This window comes from Cydia pomonella, chromosome 20, assembly GCF_033807575.1.
Source record: "Cydia pomonella isolate Wapato2018A chromosome 20, ilCydPomo1, whole genome shotgun sequence".
Classification (NCBI taxonomy): domain Eukaryota; kingdom Metazoa; phylum Arthropoda; class Insecta; order Lepidoptera; family Tortricidae; genus Cydia; species Cydia pomonella.
The window spans coordinates 1,701,316-1,717,432 of record NC_084722.1 but is presented as its reverse complement, the minus strand read 5'-3'; the positions used below and the strand labels follow the sequence as shown (position 1 = coordinate 1,717,432).

At 39.5% G+C, this 16,117-nt stretch overlaps 1 protein-coding gene across 1 annotated transcript in view; it reads right to left on the bottom strand.

Moving 5' to 3' along the window:
• Positions 1 to 16,117, bottom strand: part of LOC133529373 (uncharacterized) — a 26,618-nt gene extending 10,501 nt beyond the window's left edge. The window contains exons 1-10 of the mRNA XM_061867080.1: positions 15,691 to 16,117; positions 13,145 to 13,281; positions 12,237 to 12,327; positions 11,082 to 11,239; positions 8,494 to 8,884; positions 7,180 to 7,343; positions 6,368 to 6,599; positions 4,821 to 5,064; positions 3,082 to 3,131; positions 536 to 656 (exon numbers count right to left, since the gene is read on the bottom strand). Coding sequence (XP_061723064.1) covers positions 536 to 656; positions 3,082 to 3,131; positions 4,821 to 5,064; positions 6,368 to 6,599; positions 7,180 to 7,343; positions 8,494 to 8,884; positions 11,082 to 11,239; positions 12,237 to 12,327; positions 13,145 to 13,281; positions 15,691 to 15,725 — 1,623 coding nt within the window. The 5' untranslated portion in view covers positions 15,726 to 16,117. The remainder of the gene's footprint in view (positions 1 to 535; positions 657 to 3,081; positions 3,132 to 4,820; positions 5,065 to 6,367; positions 6,600 to 7,179; positions 7,344 to 8,493; positions 8,885 to 11,081; positions 11,240 to 12,236; positions 12,328 to 13,144; positions 13,282 to 15,690) is intronic.

Genomic DNA, 16,117 nt, shown 5'->3' with positions numbered 1-16,117 from the left:
TTGAGTTTCCAAAACGTCCCGCTTGGCGCGCTCTTTCTAAATCCAATACAAAATGAGACTAAACGCAAACGCGTACGTCACGTTTCGAAATCGAATTTATTTACACTAGGGTACTGGTCAGGCTCATTAGAAAGTATGATAGACATGCAAAAAAGCAAGTGAGCAAGAAGCGTCTCGAAATAGTTATTTACTTACGATACAATACAAGTGTGGAAAGTAGGAAATTCACAACACTCAGGTGATAAATTAAAACGCAATCGGAGGGAGTTTTTTTAAATCGACACGAGTTGCGAATTACCTATTCGCACGTGTGTTGTACAACGTTTTACAGAACATATGGTCCCTTAAATTTTCGACATAGGCACGGAAAGTCATCCCGCACTAGTGCTAACCATCAGGCGGGCCGTATGCTTGTTTTCCACCGACGTACAAAAAAAAGTGTAAGTGTGTAGTGTGTGTGTGTGTGTGTGTATATGTACTGTAAAAAGTATATTTGACAATAAAAAGTTTCGTTTTAGAATTTTAAAATGATTACCTGGTGCAATACTAAGTCGTCGGCTAGTATAGGGACGCCGCAGAACTCGCACGGCAGCCGCAGCTCGTCGGCATCGTCGGCGCCGGCTGGCGGGCTCGGCGGGCACAGGCGGTTACTGTCTCTGATAGACAATAGTACATTACGATACAAGTGTGAAAAATAGGAAATTCGAAACGAATGGTGATAAATTAAAATACGACCGAAGGGAGTGTTTTAAATCGACAGGAGTTGCGAATTACCTATTCGCACATGTATCGTACAACGTTTTACAGTACATATTAATTTTCCCTTTAAATGTTCGACATAGTAAAGTAATATGCTTATTTTCGCACTAGTGCGGTAAAGTAGCGCCATATGTACTGTAAAGCATGTTAACATACCCTTGGGTACAGTTACAGTACTTACTCCAAACGTGGAGTGAAACCCATTGTCTGCCCTCCGGCTGGAAAGCGACCACTTTCGGCCCGATACGCTAAACAAAGTCGCCGCTTTCCGGCTACGTCACACATAAAATAGTTTACACACCCCAGTAAATAAGAAAGTCTCAGATCACATGTAATTGTCGGACGGGGCGGAGATATTTCCTGCTTTACCGCCCTAGGTATGTAATGTACTATTGTACAATAATAAATACATGAAGACAGAAGTTTGCAATTTTAAATTTTATAGTCATAATGCGAGTGGCTCTGTGAACTGCAGACCTCGCGAGCATAACTTAATTTTTTTCATTTTTAAAATAAAATAGACAAAAAAAAACAATTTAATCGTCGAACCTGTTCACAAAATTTCACGATAATCGGTTGAGTATTGCGACCTGTAGAGGAGAACATTTGGACATACGGAAGCATTTTGCCCGAGCTGAATCAGAGACCTTCGATCGGTTAATGAATTGTTCCTCACCATTCACCAGTGCAATTTGTATAACATATAGACCGCGGGCCAGGAGCATATTGCATCAGTCATCGCCTCCCGGCTGATACTTTGTCAGATGATAGTATAGATGCTGTTTTAAACTTAAAACACCGTCAGCCGGTTCTATCGCGGTGGAATGACCGTCAGCTGTAAAATGAACATGCAAAAAATATGCGCCTTACCACTTTATGTGCGGCAAAGTATGCGTAATGTGTAAATTGCGTAATCCGTTGATGGCTTTTCAGGCGTTACGCCTGATGAAAGGCTACATGCAAAGTTTCATGATTTGTTATTGCTATCATAAAAGGTATAGCGCTTATTTTTTACATGTTCATGCGACCAGCTGATTTTCTTACCACCAGGATATAACCGGCTGACGATTTTTGTAATTAACAACAGCATCTGAACTATCATTTGAACTAACAATAAATAAATAATAAATAATAATTTGACAAAGTATCAAACGGAGGCGATGACATTTTTTTTTTGTTTTACGTGTTTCGGTGGCGGCCATTCCTCAACCCACCTTCGGAGCGGCTGCTGACGTCCGAGGGTTCATTATACCTAGCCGTTAACCACTACACGAGTTTTCAGCCGGGAGGCGATTGGTCATGGAAATTGTTCCTGGCTCGCGGTCTAATAGTCCACTCACTTTACCTAGCTATTGTTTGTTATACTTAATTATAATAGTACATTACGATACAAGTGCGAAAAATAGGAAATTCGAAACGAGTGGCGATAAACTAAAACACGACCGAAGGGAGTGTTTTTAATCGGCACGAGTTGTGAATTACCTATTCGCACATGTATCGTACAACGTTTTACAGTACATATGGCCCTTTAAAAGTTCGACACAGAAACGTAATATGCTAATTTTCGCACTAGTGCGATAAAGTAGCACCATATGTACTGTAAATTATATTAAACAACTTATTAATACAATGTTTCGTTAGTCTATATAAATTTTACAATATATAAATTTTACTCATTTACAGGTAAGTTGATTAAAAAATATAGACTTATGTATGGTATGTACGGAGAGACTGCATTATTACCAAGGCTCGGAAAAACGCCCGTCATTTTGAAAACATAACCCTGCTCCGTAGAACATAGACTTCCTTATACCAATGTAAACGATTAAATATGTCCTAATAACGTCCGTAGACTACGAACGAACATTTTCGAATCATAAATGGGTCTTAAGTTACAGTTACAATTGATACATGTACGAACACAATACATTCATAAGAAATACACAAACATAAACATACATATATATAAATAATATTGATACAAATACATATACATACATTATATATATATATGAAATCAGATGAACTTACAAAGCAGAAACATTAAGATTTTCCAGTACTACCAGCAAAGTGCTCACTTAAGGATTTTTTTAAAGCCAACCTGTTCGGACACTGTCTAATTTTGACAGGGAGACTACCATACCATTGTAACACTCAAACTAGCCTAATAAGTTTTGTAAATTAATAAGTTTTATCTTATAATATATTATGTACAATCAGAAGGATCGGTAATACAGGTTTTCGGTTACACCATGATTTGTAACTTCTACCTTCGTATTTTAAGAACCCTCGTTATGTAACCGTTGCATAATTTATACTCACATGTTAGTATTGTTGGTAGCATTTAACGTTGTGTTGTATGGTGCGGTTACCTGAAAAAAAAAATATTTTTTCTACTCATCTACTGTTATCTGTCATTTATACATTCATGAACACTAATATAAGAACATACATTATATGTCCATACATACATATGTACAGTCGAGTTCATAAATTTGTATAGATTTCTTAACCTTAATCCATTGCAATAAGGAGAAAAAATGTATACATATTTATGAACTCGACTGTACAGTCAGCGTCAAATACTTTGTAGCAGTTAAAGTGGCCAAATAGTTCGGTACACCATACTAAATATATGGTGTACCGAACTATTTGGCTACTTTGGTTGCTACAAAGTATTTGACGCTGACTGTACACACTTGTCGAGTTTCTCCGGGTCTCTCGACGAGGGTACAGCCGGCATGAAATATATAAAAGTAAAAGTAAAGTAAAAAAAGTTCATTGCCGGAACTAGAAAACATCTTTCCTTAAACATTACAAATTATAAAAAAGAGAAAAAACAATAAAAACAATTAAACATAACGTAATAGGTACCTACATAATTTAATTTCATATCGTTAAGGGAATGGGTACCAGTCTTAGCCTGTGCTAGATATGTGATATATTTAAAAAAGAGAAAAAACAATAAAAACAATTAAACATAACGTAATAGGTACCTACATAATTTAATTTCATATCGTTAAGGGAATGGGTACCAGTCTTAGACTGTGCTAGATATGTGATATATATAAAAAGAGAAAAAACAATAAAAACAATTAAACATAACGTAATAGGTACCTACATAATTTAATTTCATATCGTTAAGGGAATGGGTACCAGTCTTAGCCTGTGCTAGATATGTGATATATATAAAAAAGAGAAAAACAATAAAAACAATTAAACATAACGTAATAGGTACCTACATAATTTCGTTTCGTTCATCATATCGTTAAGGGAATGGGTACCAGTCTTAGACTGTGCTAGATATGTGATATATATAAAAAAGAGAAAAAACAATAAAAACAATTAAACATAACGTAATAGGTACCTACATAATTTAATTTCATATCGTTAAGGGAATGGGTACCAGTCTTAGCCTGTGCTAGATATGTGATATTTATAAAAAAAAGAAAAAACAATAACAACAATTAAACATAACGTAATAGGTACCTACATAATTTAATTTCATATCGTTAAGGCAATGGGTATCAGTCTGAGCCTGTGCTAGATATGTGATATATATCCAGCGCTGATTTTCAGCCTGGTCCCTATTTCTTTTTCCCCTCGGTCGGCCCTGTTTCAAAGGGCTAGCAATATTACCAAGGGTTGGCAATATCCAAGATTGTATGTGTGTGCGACTGACTGAGTGTGTGTGTATATGATTTCTAAGTATATATTCATACGAGTGTTACATGTGTTATGTTTAAGTATAAATGATTATTATATTTTTTTTTTTTAATTCTTGTAGTTGGATATAATTGATGGATATAATAATAATTATTATTGTTTTTTTTTATTCTCATAAGTTTTTCTTATAAGTCTTTATTTTATTATTAAGTGTTTAATTGACGGGGTGGTTTCCCTTTTGCAACTCAAAGAAGTGCGCTTTACCCAGTTTCTTGAACTTAGGTAATGGCATCGGACTCCTTAACGGTGGCGGTAAATCATTCCAAATTTTCGTTGCTGCATATTTGAAACCACCCCTGAAAAACTTGGTCTAATGTTTTGGGATATGGTAATACCTCGTTGAGCCCTCGTCGTAACTCCCTCAAGGAGGACTTGATCTCACTGAACCGGTCTCCAGCGACGGCGGAGCGCCCCGCTGCCGGCCCGGCGCGCCCCGGACCCGTCCCGGCACGCCCCGGATCCATCCCGGCGCACCCCGGACCCATCCCGGCGCCCCCTAGTGCCGGCCCGGAGCCCCCCGGCGGCGCGGCCCCGTTCGGTGCGAGACGACGCTCTTGCCCTAGTTGGAGCTCTTGGAACCTAAGGATATAAAAATATTTATTACAGTACATATGGTGCTACTTTTCCGCACGTGTGCGGGAATGAACACTTTCCGTGCATATGTGGAAACTTTAAAGAGCCATATGTACTGTAAAACGTTGTACAATACACGTGCGAATAGGTAATTCGCAACTAGTGTCGATTTCAAACACTCCCTTCGGTCGTGTTTTAATTTATCACCACTCGTTGCAAATTTCCTATTATCTGCACTTGTATCATAAATAACTATTATAGGATAATCTAACACAAATCAACCCAGTATCATAGCTGTATATGCGAAAGATAGCTGCTATGGCGATATGTAGAAATAGACGAACAATTATAAGTCGTAGGTGGCTTAGATCATCGATCTGTCCGTCTGTCTGTCCATTTACTTTATGCCCTTCAGGCTGTGGGTTGCCGTACTCGGCCTCGCAGCTTGTTACTGTTGTCCTCTTCCAGCTCTCGTTGTGTCCTTAATATTATGGGAATATGGGTGCCATACTGAATAGTTTGAGTTCTACTGACCTGTCCATAAACTGTTGCGCAGTCATCGGCCGCAGGTGGCTTAGATCGTCGACCTGTTCGTTTTGGCCTACTCTGTCAAGCTCGCCAAGTCTATAGCCTTCTGGCTCTGTGGGTTGCTGTACTCGGCCTCGCAACTTGTGACTGTAGTCCTCTTCTAGCTCTCACTTGTGGAGGGGTTCTATTTTGCGAAGCTTGTCAAGTTCTTAATATAAAAAAATATGGGAATATGAGTGCCATACTTCATAGTTTGAGTTCTACTAACCTGTCCATAAACTGGGTTGCCGTACGCGGCCTTGCAGCTTGTTACTGTAGTCCTTTCCAGCTCTCGTTGTGTTCTTAATATTTTGAGAACATGGGTGCCATAGTGAATAGTTTGAGTTCTACTGACCTGTCCATAAACTGTTGCGCAGTCATCGGCCGCAGGTGGCTTAGATCGTCGACCTGTTCGTTTGGCCTACTCTGTCAAGCTCGCCAAGTCTATAGCCTTCTGGCTCTGTGGGTTGCTGTACTCGGCCTCGCAACTTGTGACTGTAGTCCTCTTCTAGCTCTCACTTGTGGAGGGGTTCTATTTTGCGAAGCTTGTCAAGTTCTTAATATAAAAAAATATGGGAATATGAGTGCCATACTTCATAGTTTGAGTTCTACTAACCTGTCCATAAACTGGGTTGCCGTACGCGGCCTTGCAGCTTGTTACTGTAGTCCTTTCCAGCTCTCGTTGTGTTCTTAATATTTTGAGAACATGGGTGCCATAGTGAATAGTTTGAGTTCTACTGACCTGTCCATAAACTGTTGCGCAGTCATCGGCCGCAGGTGGCTTAGATCGTCGATCTGTCCGTTTTGGCCTACTCTGTCAGGATCGCCAAGTCTATAGCCCTCTGGCTCTGTGGGTTGCTGTACTCGGCCTCGCAACTTGTGACTGTAGTCCTCTTCTACCTCTCGGTTGTGCAGGGCGTCCATTTTGCGAAGCTTGTCGAGTTTGGCTGCTGGTGAGAGGACGGGTGGGAGGCCTACAGGATAAAAAGTTATGTCACGACTGTTGTTTAGAAAATACTGAATATGATATATAATGATTCATAAAAGATAAAGGGTACTTGGTCATTATAATTTTAATTGCGGTCTTAAGACGTTTCACGTTGAGAAAATTCTTTTACTTTATGTAGGTACTTAATTATAAATATAAAATACCACTCACTACACTAAGTTGATAATCATTGTATCCGTTTAAGGTGTATATTTTTATGTTAAAAAATAAATAATAATACATTGTGAAATATGTGTCGCGAAATGTGTCGAGTTACTGAAAAAGTTTTTCTAGCGAAAAGATTGTTTCGTGGGTTCTTTACGGCGTTCTAAGAACCTATTCTATTACCAGAGGCGGTAGCATGGTCGCGTTTTAACGCCTGTCGCCATATCTGTCACGTTCTAACAAGTATGTTAGTGCGAAAATGACGCACGATTGGCGATAAAAACGCGACCATGCTACCGCCAGGGATCGTTCTAGCAGACTTTAGAGACGAGAAACTCCACAAACATAGCCCCAAGTTCGAGAAACACTCCAAAAAATACTCCACACTCCAAAAAACTTACCGACAGAAAGGTTATAAGCGGTCTGCTCCTGCCGCTTGCGCTCTTCCTCCTGAGCCCGCTTTTGAGCGCTCCAGTACGGGAGGTCGCGCGTGGGGTCGGCCGGGGGCGCCGGGGGCGCCGGGGGCGGCGGCGCCGGCCGCTTCTTGACGGCCCCGCGAGACGGTCTATAACACAACAAAAGTACTAATAATAAAATTGATAAGGGACTCCTTCCCGTGGTTTTCATCGATTTTTGACTAGTTTTGAGTCGTTACTCCTACATTTGCACTATAGATAGAATTATAAGACAAACGTCTATTGGTTCTTCAATCTTTTATCTCCATTCTGGTCTGCCGGATTTTGAAAGAAACGAACACTTTTTTTTTTAACCATTGTATGATGTAACTAAAAATTTACGGTTTTCGCAATTTTTCCTTTATCTGTGCTATAAGACGTTGCTTCGTACCAAATTTCAAGATTCTGAGTTCACGGGAAGTTACCCTGTAGGTTTTGATTCCCTTTGCGGTGCGGCATAAACGGCATCTTTTGATTGCGTTGGCTTAGAAGTTTGATTTCCCAGCTCCAAGCGACAGTAGACCTGAGTATTTTATATAAATTCCAGCTTGATACCTCCACGCGTTCCTGAGAAAAAGGGTCTTGACAGACAGACAGACAGACGGACGGACGGACAACAAACTGATCCTATAAGGGTTCCGTTTTTACCTTTCGAGGTACGGAAACCTAAAAAATTTCGAAATTACACTAAAAATGATAAAAGAAGAAAATAATTATATAATAGAGACATTTTCAAATTAATCAGCAGTCAGATAACCACAACTTCTTTAATCTCCTTTTGAGCAGTTAAGCTGAAACAATTAAGTGTTATTAAAAAGAAAAGCGATCATAGTAGAAGATTTACAGTACCTATATATGTACTGCTTATTACACTTACATCATGATATATTTTACAAGCTTTTATTTACTTTCACCTGACCGTTGTCTGTTTGTAATCAAATCTTGCAAGTTAAATTTGACCGACTTCCCGGTTTCCGATTGAGCTGAAAATTTGCATACATATGTAAGTCGGGTGACAATGCAATATTATGGTACCATCGAGCTGATCTGATGATGGAGACAAGAGGTGGACATACTCTGTGATAAAACAACGCAACCTAATTGTGTTTGGGGTTTTTAGAATTGTCTCGATGAGTATTAGTTGTCTGCGGAAAGAAAAGTACAGTCAGCGATAAAAGCTTGTACCAAAAATGAAATTTTTGCCAAAAACTTATTATAGCTATGAAGACTAAATAAAAATTAAAAACGTTATTTACTTACAACTCCTTATGCACCTTTTCTCTCGGTTCCACACTCGTATTGATCTGCGGTTGATCGTTCGTCCTCTTCACCGTCACTTTCCCATTTCTGTCCCCACTTGTTCCCATATTAGAAACCCTATCTATATTAACTCTGTCATTTCTAGAATAATCGCTAGCAGCTCCATTGACCCCATTAACGGCACTACCTCTGGTGCCTTGGCTTGACCCTGGAAAGTATCGTATGTCAGTCTGAGGTCCATTGGATCTAAGGTCAGATCTAGTGGGTCCGGTCTGAGGTATCTCAGTTTGAGGTCTGGCTCTGTTGGGTTCGTTCTGACGACTAGTGGATGGGGCTGCGAAGCCGTTGGTGATGGGTTTAGGTTTTGCTTTGATTTCTATTGGTACAGGATCTGAAATGAAAGAATAAAAGTTGACGGTTTCCATCACAAAATAACTTGATCTGCGACTGATCGTTCGTCCTCTTCACCGTCACTTTCCCATTTCTGTCCCCACTTGTTCCCACATTAGAAACCCTATCTATATTAACTCTGTCATTTCTAGAATAATCGCTAGCAGCTCCATTGACCCCATTAACGGCACTACCTCTGGTGCCTTGGCTTGATCCTGGAAAGTATCGTATGTCAGTCTGAGGATGACCGGTCTGGCCTAGTGGGTAGTGACCCTGCCTATGAAGCCGATGGTCCCGGGTTCAAATCCTGGTAAGGGCATTTATTCGTGTGATGAGCATGGATATTTGTTCCTGAGTCATGGGTGTTTTCTATGTATTTAAGTATTTATAAATATTTATATATATATATCGTTGTCTAAGTACCCTCAACACAAGCCTTATTCAGCTTACTGTGGGAGTTAGTCAATTTGTGTAATAATTTCCTATAATATTTATTTATTTATAATGTTATCTTTAATAAGCCCGGGATGGAATGAAACATCATGTTTTCGGCGCTGTAACAAGACGCGCTGGCAATGGATTTTATTCTTTTTGTTGACAAACCTAGTCAGTAAATGAGTTCATGAATTTTGATTCAGAAATGGTTTTATTTCTATCGTTTCTTATTGACATTGTTTTCTTTATCATAAAAATGACAATGATGAATGAAATTGGGATATAAAATTTCATTGTTTTTTTAATATTTTTGTATGTTATGGCCTTATACAACGCACTGGTGCGCAGTAGATTTGAATGCAATGCATCCGGGCTCCGCATGAAACAAAATATAATTTAATGGTGGAGCGTATCCAGAACAAATTTGTTAGATTTTTGTATTGGCGGAAATATGAAGTATACCCTTTCTACCCTTTAATGTATCCAACTTTATTCGTTCTTGGTATGGTAGGATATAAAGAGTTACGGGTGCGCAGAGAGCTATGCCTGGCAACATACATTTTTAAACTGCTCAGAGGAAAACTGCACAACAGTCAGGTATTGAGGTATGTGAGCGTGTACGTGCCCGACGGGTATGTGTGGCGCCGGCGTCGGCCGCGATTGCTGGCCGAGCCGCGCGGGCGCACAATCTGCTCGGTCTGGCGCCGCTGACGCGCGCTGTGCGGACCCTCAACGTAATTGCGGAGAATATTGACCTATTCTCATGTTCTCTGAATGAATTCACAAAGTCAGCATTGTATATATTATGTTATAGATTTAATAATATATTTTAAATTGTATTTTTTATATATAAGTAGTTACACTATTGTCTTAGGTTTAGTACCTGTAAAAATAGTTGTAAGTGTGGGAAAAAAAAAATGTTGACGATTCTTATTGGGAGATATTATGTGTACCTATAAATAAATAATATAATATAATAATAAATATTATACGACATTATTACACAAATTGACTAAGTCCCACAGTAAGCTCAATAAGGCTTGTGTTGAGGGTACTTAGACAACGATATAATAATATATAATATATAAATATTTATAAATACTTAAATACATAGAAAACACCCATGACTCAGGAACAAATATCCATGCTCATCACACGAATAAATGCCCTTACCAGGATTTGAACCTGGGACCATCAGCTTCGTAGGCAGGGTCACTACCAGTACCCACTAGGCCAAACCGGTTCGTCGAGCTATTATTTTATTCTTACTCTATTTATAAGACAATGTAACGACTGTTATTATTGGACATTAATTCACTTTTTATTTATCGTTAAAAAAAACTAATTGTAATAGGTAGAAGAAGAAATATAAAAGTAGGAAACATGCGGCTGACACGGAACATGCGCATGTTTATAGGGAGTGTGCATAAACTGTAGGAGGCAGCACAGGAGTGAAGTGTCAATGTACATGTTTATGTTTCCGAATAAGGTCACAAGGTGGCAGACCCTCCACCTTCCACGGAAAGTACGTCCACCTTACAAAAAACTGCAGCCACTAGACCCTACTCATAGTGTTGTGTGTTCCTACCGGTGAGTAAGGTTGCCAGAGCTCAACGAGGGTGCGGAGTGTTAGGGTCGGCAACGTGCATGTAATTCCTCTGGAGTTGCAGGCGTCCATAGGCTGCGGAGACTGCTTACCACCAGGCGGCCCGTATGCCACCGAAATAGTATTAAAAAAATATATATAAGATAATATAAAATACCGTCAGAGAGCCGAATAAAGCCATGGTTAGAGTCCAAGTGCAGCTGGCGGTACTTGATCATGACGTATTCCTTGCACTCCGGGCATTGCTCGCTGCGCGCCCCGCAGTAGGTCTCGTGGGGCGGCAGTGCGTGACGCGGGAGTTCTAGCTCGCAATATCTGGGGAAACACAACACGTTGCAATATGATAATCATGTCAATACAAAAAATATGGTATTTAGACCGTATTGCAGTTTAAGTGTAGATAGCGCAGAGCGAAATTTCACTTCGCCTCAATCTGGAGTCCAGCTGGGGAACTACCTCGAAATTTGACAGTAGACTACATTGTAGTCATATTAACACTGTGTGCATTGCGATAACTTCGATAGCGGGGTAATTTTGAAAATGGCAAATATCTACTATAGTACTCGTAGAAGCACTGTCTAATATAGCAACAGTAAGCAACATAACAGTAAGCAACATGACAGTAAGCAACATGACAGTAAGCAACATGACAATAAGCAACATAACAATGTAATTCCAGCGTGTTGTTAAAGTTAGAAGTGTTTCTGGTTTTACAGCTGTTTGCCATTTTATTACAAGCTTTTATTTAACTTGCCCTGTTAGTATGTTTGGGACAAATCTTGCAAGTTAAATTTGACCCACTTCCCGGTTTCCTCTGAAGCTGAAAACTTGCATACATATGTAAGTCGGGTGACAATGCAATATTATAGTACCATCAAGCTGATCTGATGATGGAGACAGGAGGTAGCCATAGGAACTCTGTGATAAAACAACGCAACCTAATTGTGTTTGGGGTTTTTAGAATTGTCTCTATGAGTATTAGTTGCCTGTGGAAAAAAAGTACAGTCAGCGATAAAAGCTTGGACCAAAAATAAAATTTTTGCTAAAAAATTATAACAAACTTTTATTTCACTTGCAATATTTCTAATATGTTTGTTCGAGTCAAATCTTCCAAAACTAAATTAGATCCACTCCCCATTATTGGGTGAGCTGAAACTTCACATACATATTTATGTAAGTTGGGTGACAATGCAATATTATGATGCCATCGAGCTGATCTGATGATCCACACAGGAGGTGACCATAGGAACTCTGTGATAAAAGTAAAAGTAAGTAGGAAAAGAGTAAAAGACGCGAAATTATAAAGTCTGACCTGCATGGCTTGATGGTTTGTGCGCAGGAATCCCTGATGTGGTCCTCGAGGTCCGTCCCGCAGACGCTCTCGCCACACTTCTTACACGGCACTGTTCAGCAACAAAACGTTTATTAACACAAAACCGTTCGAGTATCTATACCTACTCACGTCAAGGCCGTATCAATGTGTGCGTAAACTCCTTAGAGCACTCAGTGGAAAAATATTTTAAATAATAAATTTACGCATCACCCAGATGCCAGATGAGGCGATTTAAATCACGCTATCTAATGCTCATACAGAAGCTTCTCAATGCACATTTAAAGTTTTCATTTTAGCCACGGCTCGGCCACGAAATGAACGCTCCACGCTGAACTGTTAAATTGGTTTAAAACGAAAAATGAATGAATGGAGGCCGGTATCAGCGTCAGGCGTGCACGCTCGAAGCGTTCCGTGGCGCGTGGTTAGGGTTTTTTTTAATGTAATAATGGGCAAACGAGCAGACGATTACCGTCGCCTATGGACAACCGCAACCCCAGAACACGAGCTTTTTCAAAAAAAATATTGAAGACCTGAATCTCACAGATCCCAGTGTTTTTCGGTTCTTTCAACTCTGAATCACTAGCACATTCAATCATGATGATAAGAAAATGTCCCAATGTTGTATGGAAATTGTAGTTTCCGCTACGTCACGCTCATACAAGCTAAAAAAAATTTACACTAAATTGTGACGTAATGGAACGGACATTTTTGGACATTTTTTTAATGGTAGGATGGATAATGCTAACGATTCTGAGTAGAATGAGCCCAAGAAAGTCCAGATTTGTAAGAATCGGGTTTTCAATTTTTATTTTAGAAGACGCCCCACGCGTTGTGAGTTATTAATCTTGACTGTGGTCTTAATTTAATTACGGCCTACATCTTCCTACCTTCTTTGTGCAACGCGTCGTGATGCTCTTGCAGTTGCGCCACGGGCACTGGCTCCTTGCAGACAGGGCAGTTGCGGAGGTTGCGGGCACAGTGGACAGAGTGCGTCGTGAAGTTGATCGAGGGGATCTCGCGCTTGCTGTAATATAGCTTGCAATTGTAGCATTATAGTCAGTTGTTAGTGCTGCAAGTGCACTTTTGTAGCTCGCTGTACAGCCGCAGTGGCTAGCATCCAGCGGCGCATTCGGAGGGACGTGCACGTAACGTTGAGCCTCCAAGGGATTTGAGCGCATACGCACGCATCTCTGCTGCGCCGGACGGACACTTAAGATTTCTTAGTAAATTTAGGTACGATATAGATAGGTAGCAGCTGTGGTGGCAGAGTGGATCCGATGTCCGACTTTCAATCCGGCGGCCGCGGGTTCAAATCCTGGCTCGTACCAAATGAGTTTTTCGGAACTTGTGTACGGAACTTTATTTTGATTTTTACCACTAGCTTTTCGGTGAAGGAAACCATCGTGAGGAAACCTGCATGCATCCGCGAAGAAATTCAAAGGTGTATGTGAAGTCTCCATCCCGCATTGGGCCTGCGTGGGGACTATAGCCCAAACCGTCTCGCGCATGAGAGGAGGCCTGTGACCAGCAGTGGGACGTATAACCTGAATTATTATAATGATTATATATTGGTACAATCTGAGTGGACGACGACGACGCTCATGGTAAACAAATGCAAACTTATAAGAGCGGCCTAAGTGCATGCTGCACAAAGCACTTTGACGCTACCGGCGCCGCTAAGCGCTTCGCTGGACGCTCGTCGCTTATGATGTACTTACACTAAGGAGAACTTGGGACAGCGTCCGATAAAACTTTAGACTAGGTCAATACAACAGGGCAGGACTAAGTTTAGCAGTCTATGCAGCAGTTTTACTCATAGTTAACCCCCCTGCAAACAAATTTATTTTTAAGGGAAGTCAGTTATCACTGCAGCTGTACGTGTACATACAATATTTAACCAACTTCCAAAGATGAAAAAGATTCTATAGAGAATGCCTACAGGCAATGAGTCCGCCTGTTGTACTTTTTTTTAAGTGCAATAATATAAAACAGTAGTTGGGCTAAACTTTTACTCTTATTATTAATATTTTTAGTAAATACCTATATCTTATTTAGCATAGCGCCAAAGGTTTCATGGGTTTACTTGAATTTCGTTCACTAATCTTTGCAATGACAATATTGAACATAAGTTATGTTATCTTTAGTTCTGAAAGTAAACAGCACTTGCACATTGCACATTCAATTAACACAAACAAGCCAATTTGGCACTGAATCCTCTTGTTTTGGATTTCTCGGAATTAATTTATGTAAGCAATTTCAGTAAAATTCATTTAATGTAGGTAGTTGTCCTTAATGGTATTTTGTCACACACAGTGAAATTAAAATTTCAACACATACATGCTCCATGAATATTTTTCGTATGGAACACAAAAGACAAGGTTTTTTTGTGACACTGTCAAAAAATTTCAAAAGTGTGTTTCTGTTCGCAAACATCATCATTACCAACCTTGTATGTGCCTCATTGTTGGACGCAGGCCTCTCTTTATCAATAAACAATACCAACAATAAATTCATTTACTACTTCCTATTTGTTACAAAGTATCTTTGCATGTTAGTAATAAGTTAAATTCAATTTATTTGCTAAATGTAGTAGGATAAGTTAAATCGATTTATAGTTAAATTATTTTAGTTTAGTTTTTTAGTCTTTAGCATTAAGTACTTATATTGCTACACCCTTCCAGGGTACATGTTCACATAAATTGGTGTAAATACTTAATATGTTCTCCATGTGTGCAAATAAATAAATGTAATGAAATAATTGATTATTCAATAAGCCCATACAAGGTCAAAGATAAGACATACAACTGGCAATACAGTTAGCTACACCCAAGGGCATAGGCAGGTACAGGCAGAGAGGGGCAGCTGAAACAGCAGCAAACATTCTCAACATCTTCCTCACCCAGCAGGTGTGTGGGGATGGGGTGGGAGGAGGTTACCCGAACTGCCCAGGACCGGAGTCAGTGGAAGCATATGATTCGAGCCCTACACCCCAGCAGAGTGTAACAGGATGAAAAGAAGTTGTGATTAATCATGATCTTAGTAAGTAGAAATCCTGGTTTCCCTGTCTACACTGGGAATAAGGCATGTATCATTAAGACAAATTCTTAAATAGAAAAGTAATAAAACCTAATTCAATTACGTTTTTTGAAATGTGTTTTTTTTACAGAATCTAAAAAAAGACATTTTAAATTAATTAAGAAAGTTATGTTGTGGAATTTTAAACATTATTGATGTACCTAAGTAATATTCTGGCTTTTGCATGTTAGATCAAGAATGTTTTCAATTTCTTTCCGGTGATTCTTTCAGTAAGGTAAACAACCGGAGCAGTTACAACAGCTGTATTGCTCTACATTGTCTAAAAATAAACGGTGAGAGCGCATGTTAGTATAAATAGGACAATTTACACAACACGCTTTAATGGCGTTGTACTCACCAATTGGGACATTGTTTCGTATCCTCCTCCTCCATCTTACGGTTTTAACTTTTCAATTACTAGTAAACTAACGAACTTAAAACTTAAACTGCTCAAATTTCTTAAATGAACAAAATAAATACGAAATCACACGTTTCCTGCCGCTTCTCGCATCGCAAATAATCCACATGAGGTCGGCAAATATTCTCACAGTAGATTATGTACCCTCTTATCACAAAAAGCGATATAAATTATTTTATATTTTGTTTCTCGGTGAATCCCACGAAAATGGTTGTTGTCAAAGTAGTGATGTGATGAAAGTAACGAAGACAACGAAGTTATAACGGTTACCTGTCTACTGACAGCCAGGAACTCGTTATTGCCACAGATAATAAAATGTCTGTGCGCAATATTTTACTTACGTTGGTCATCATGAGTATCCCTACAA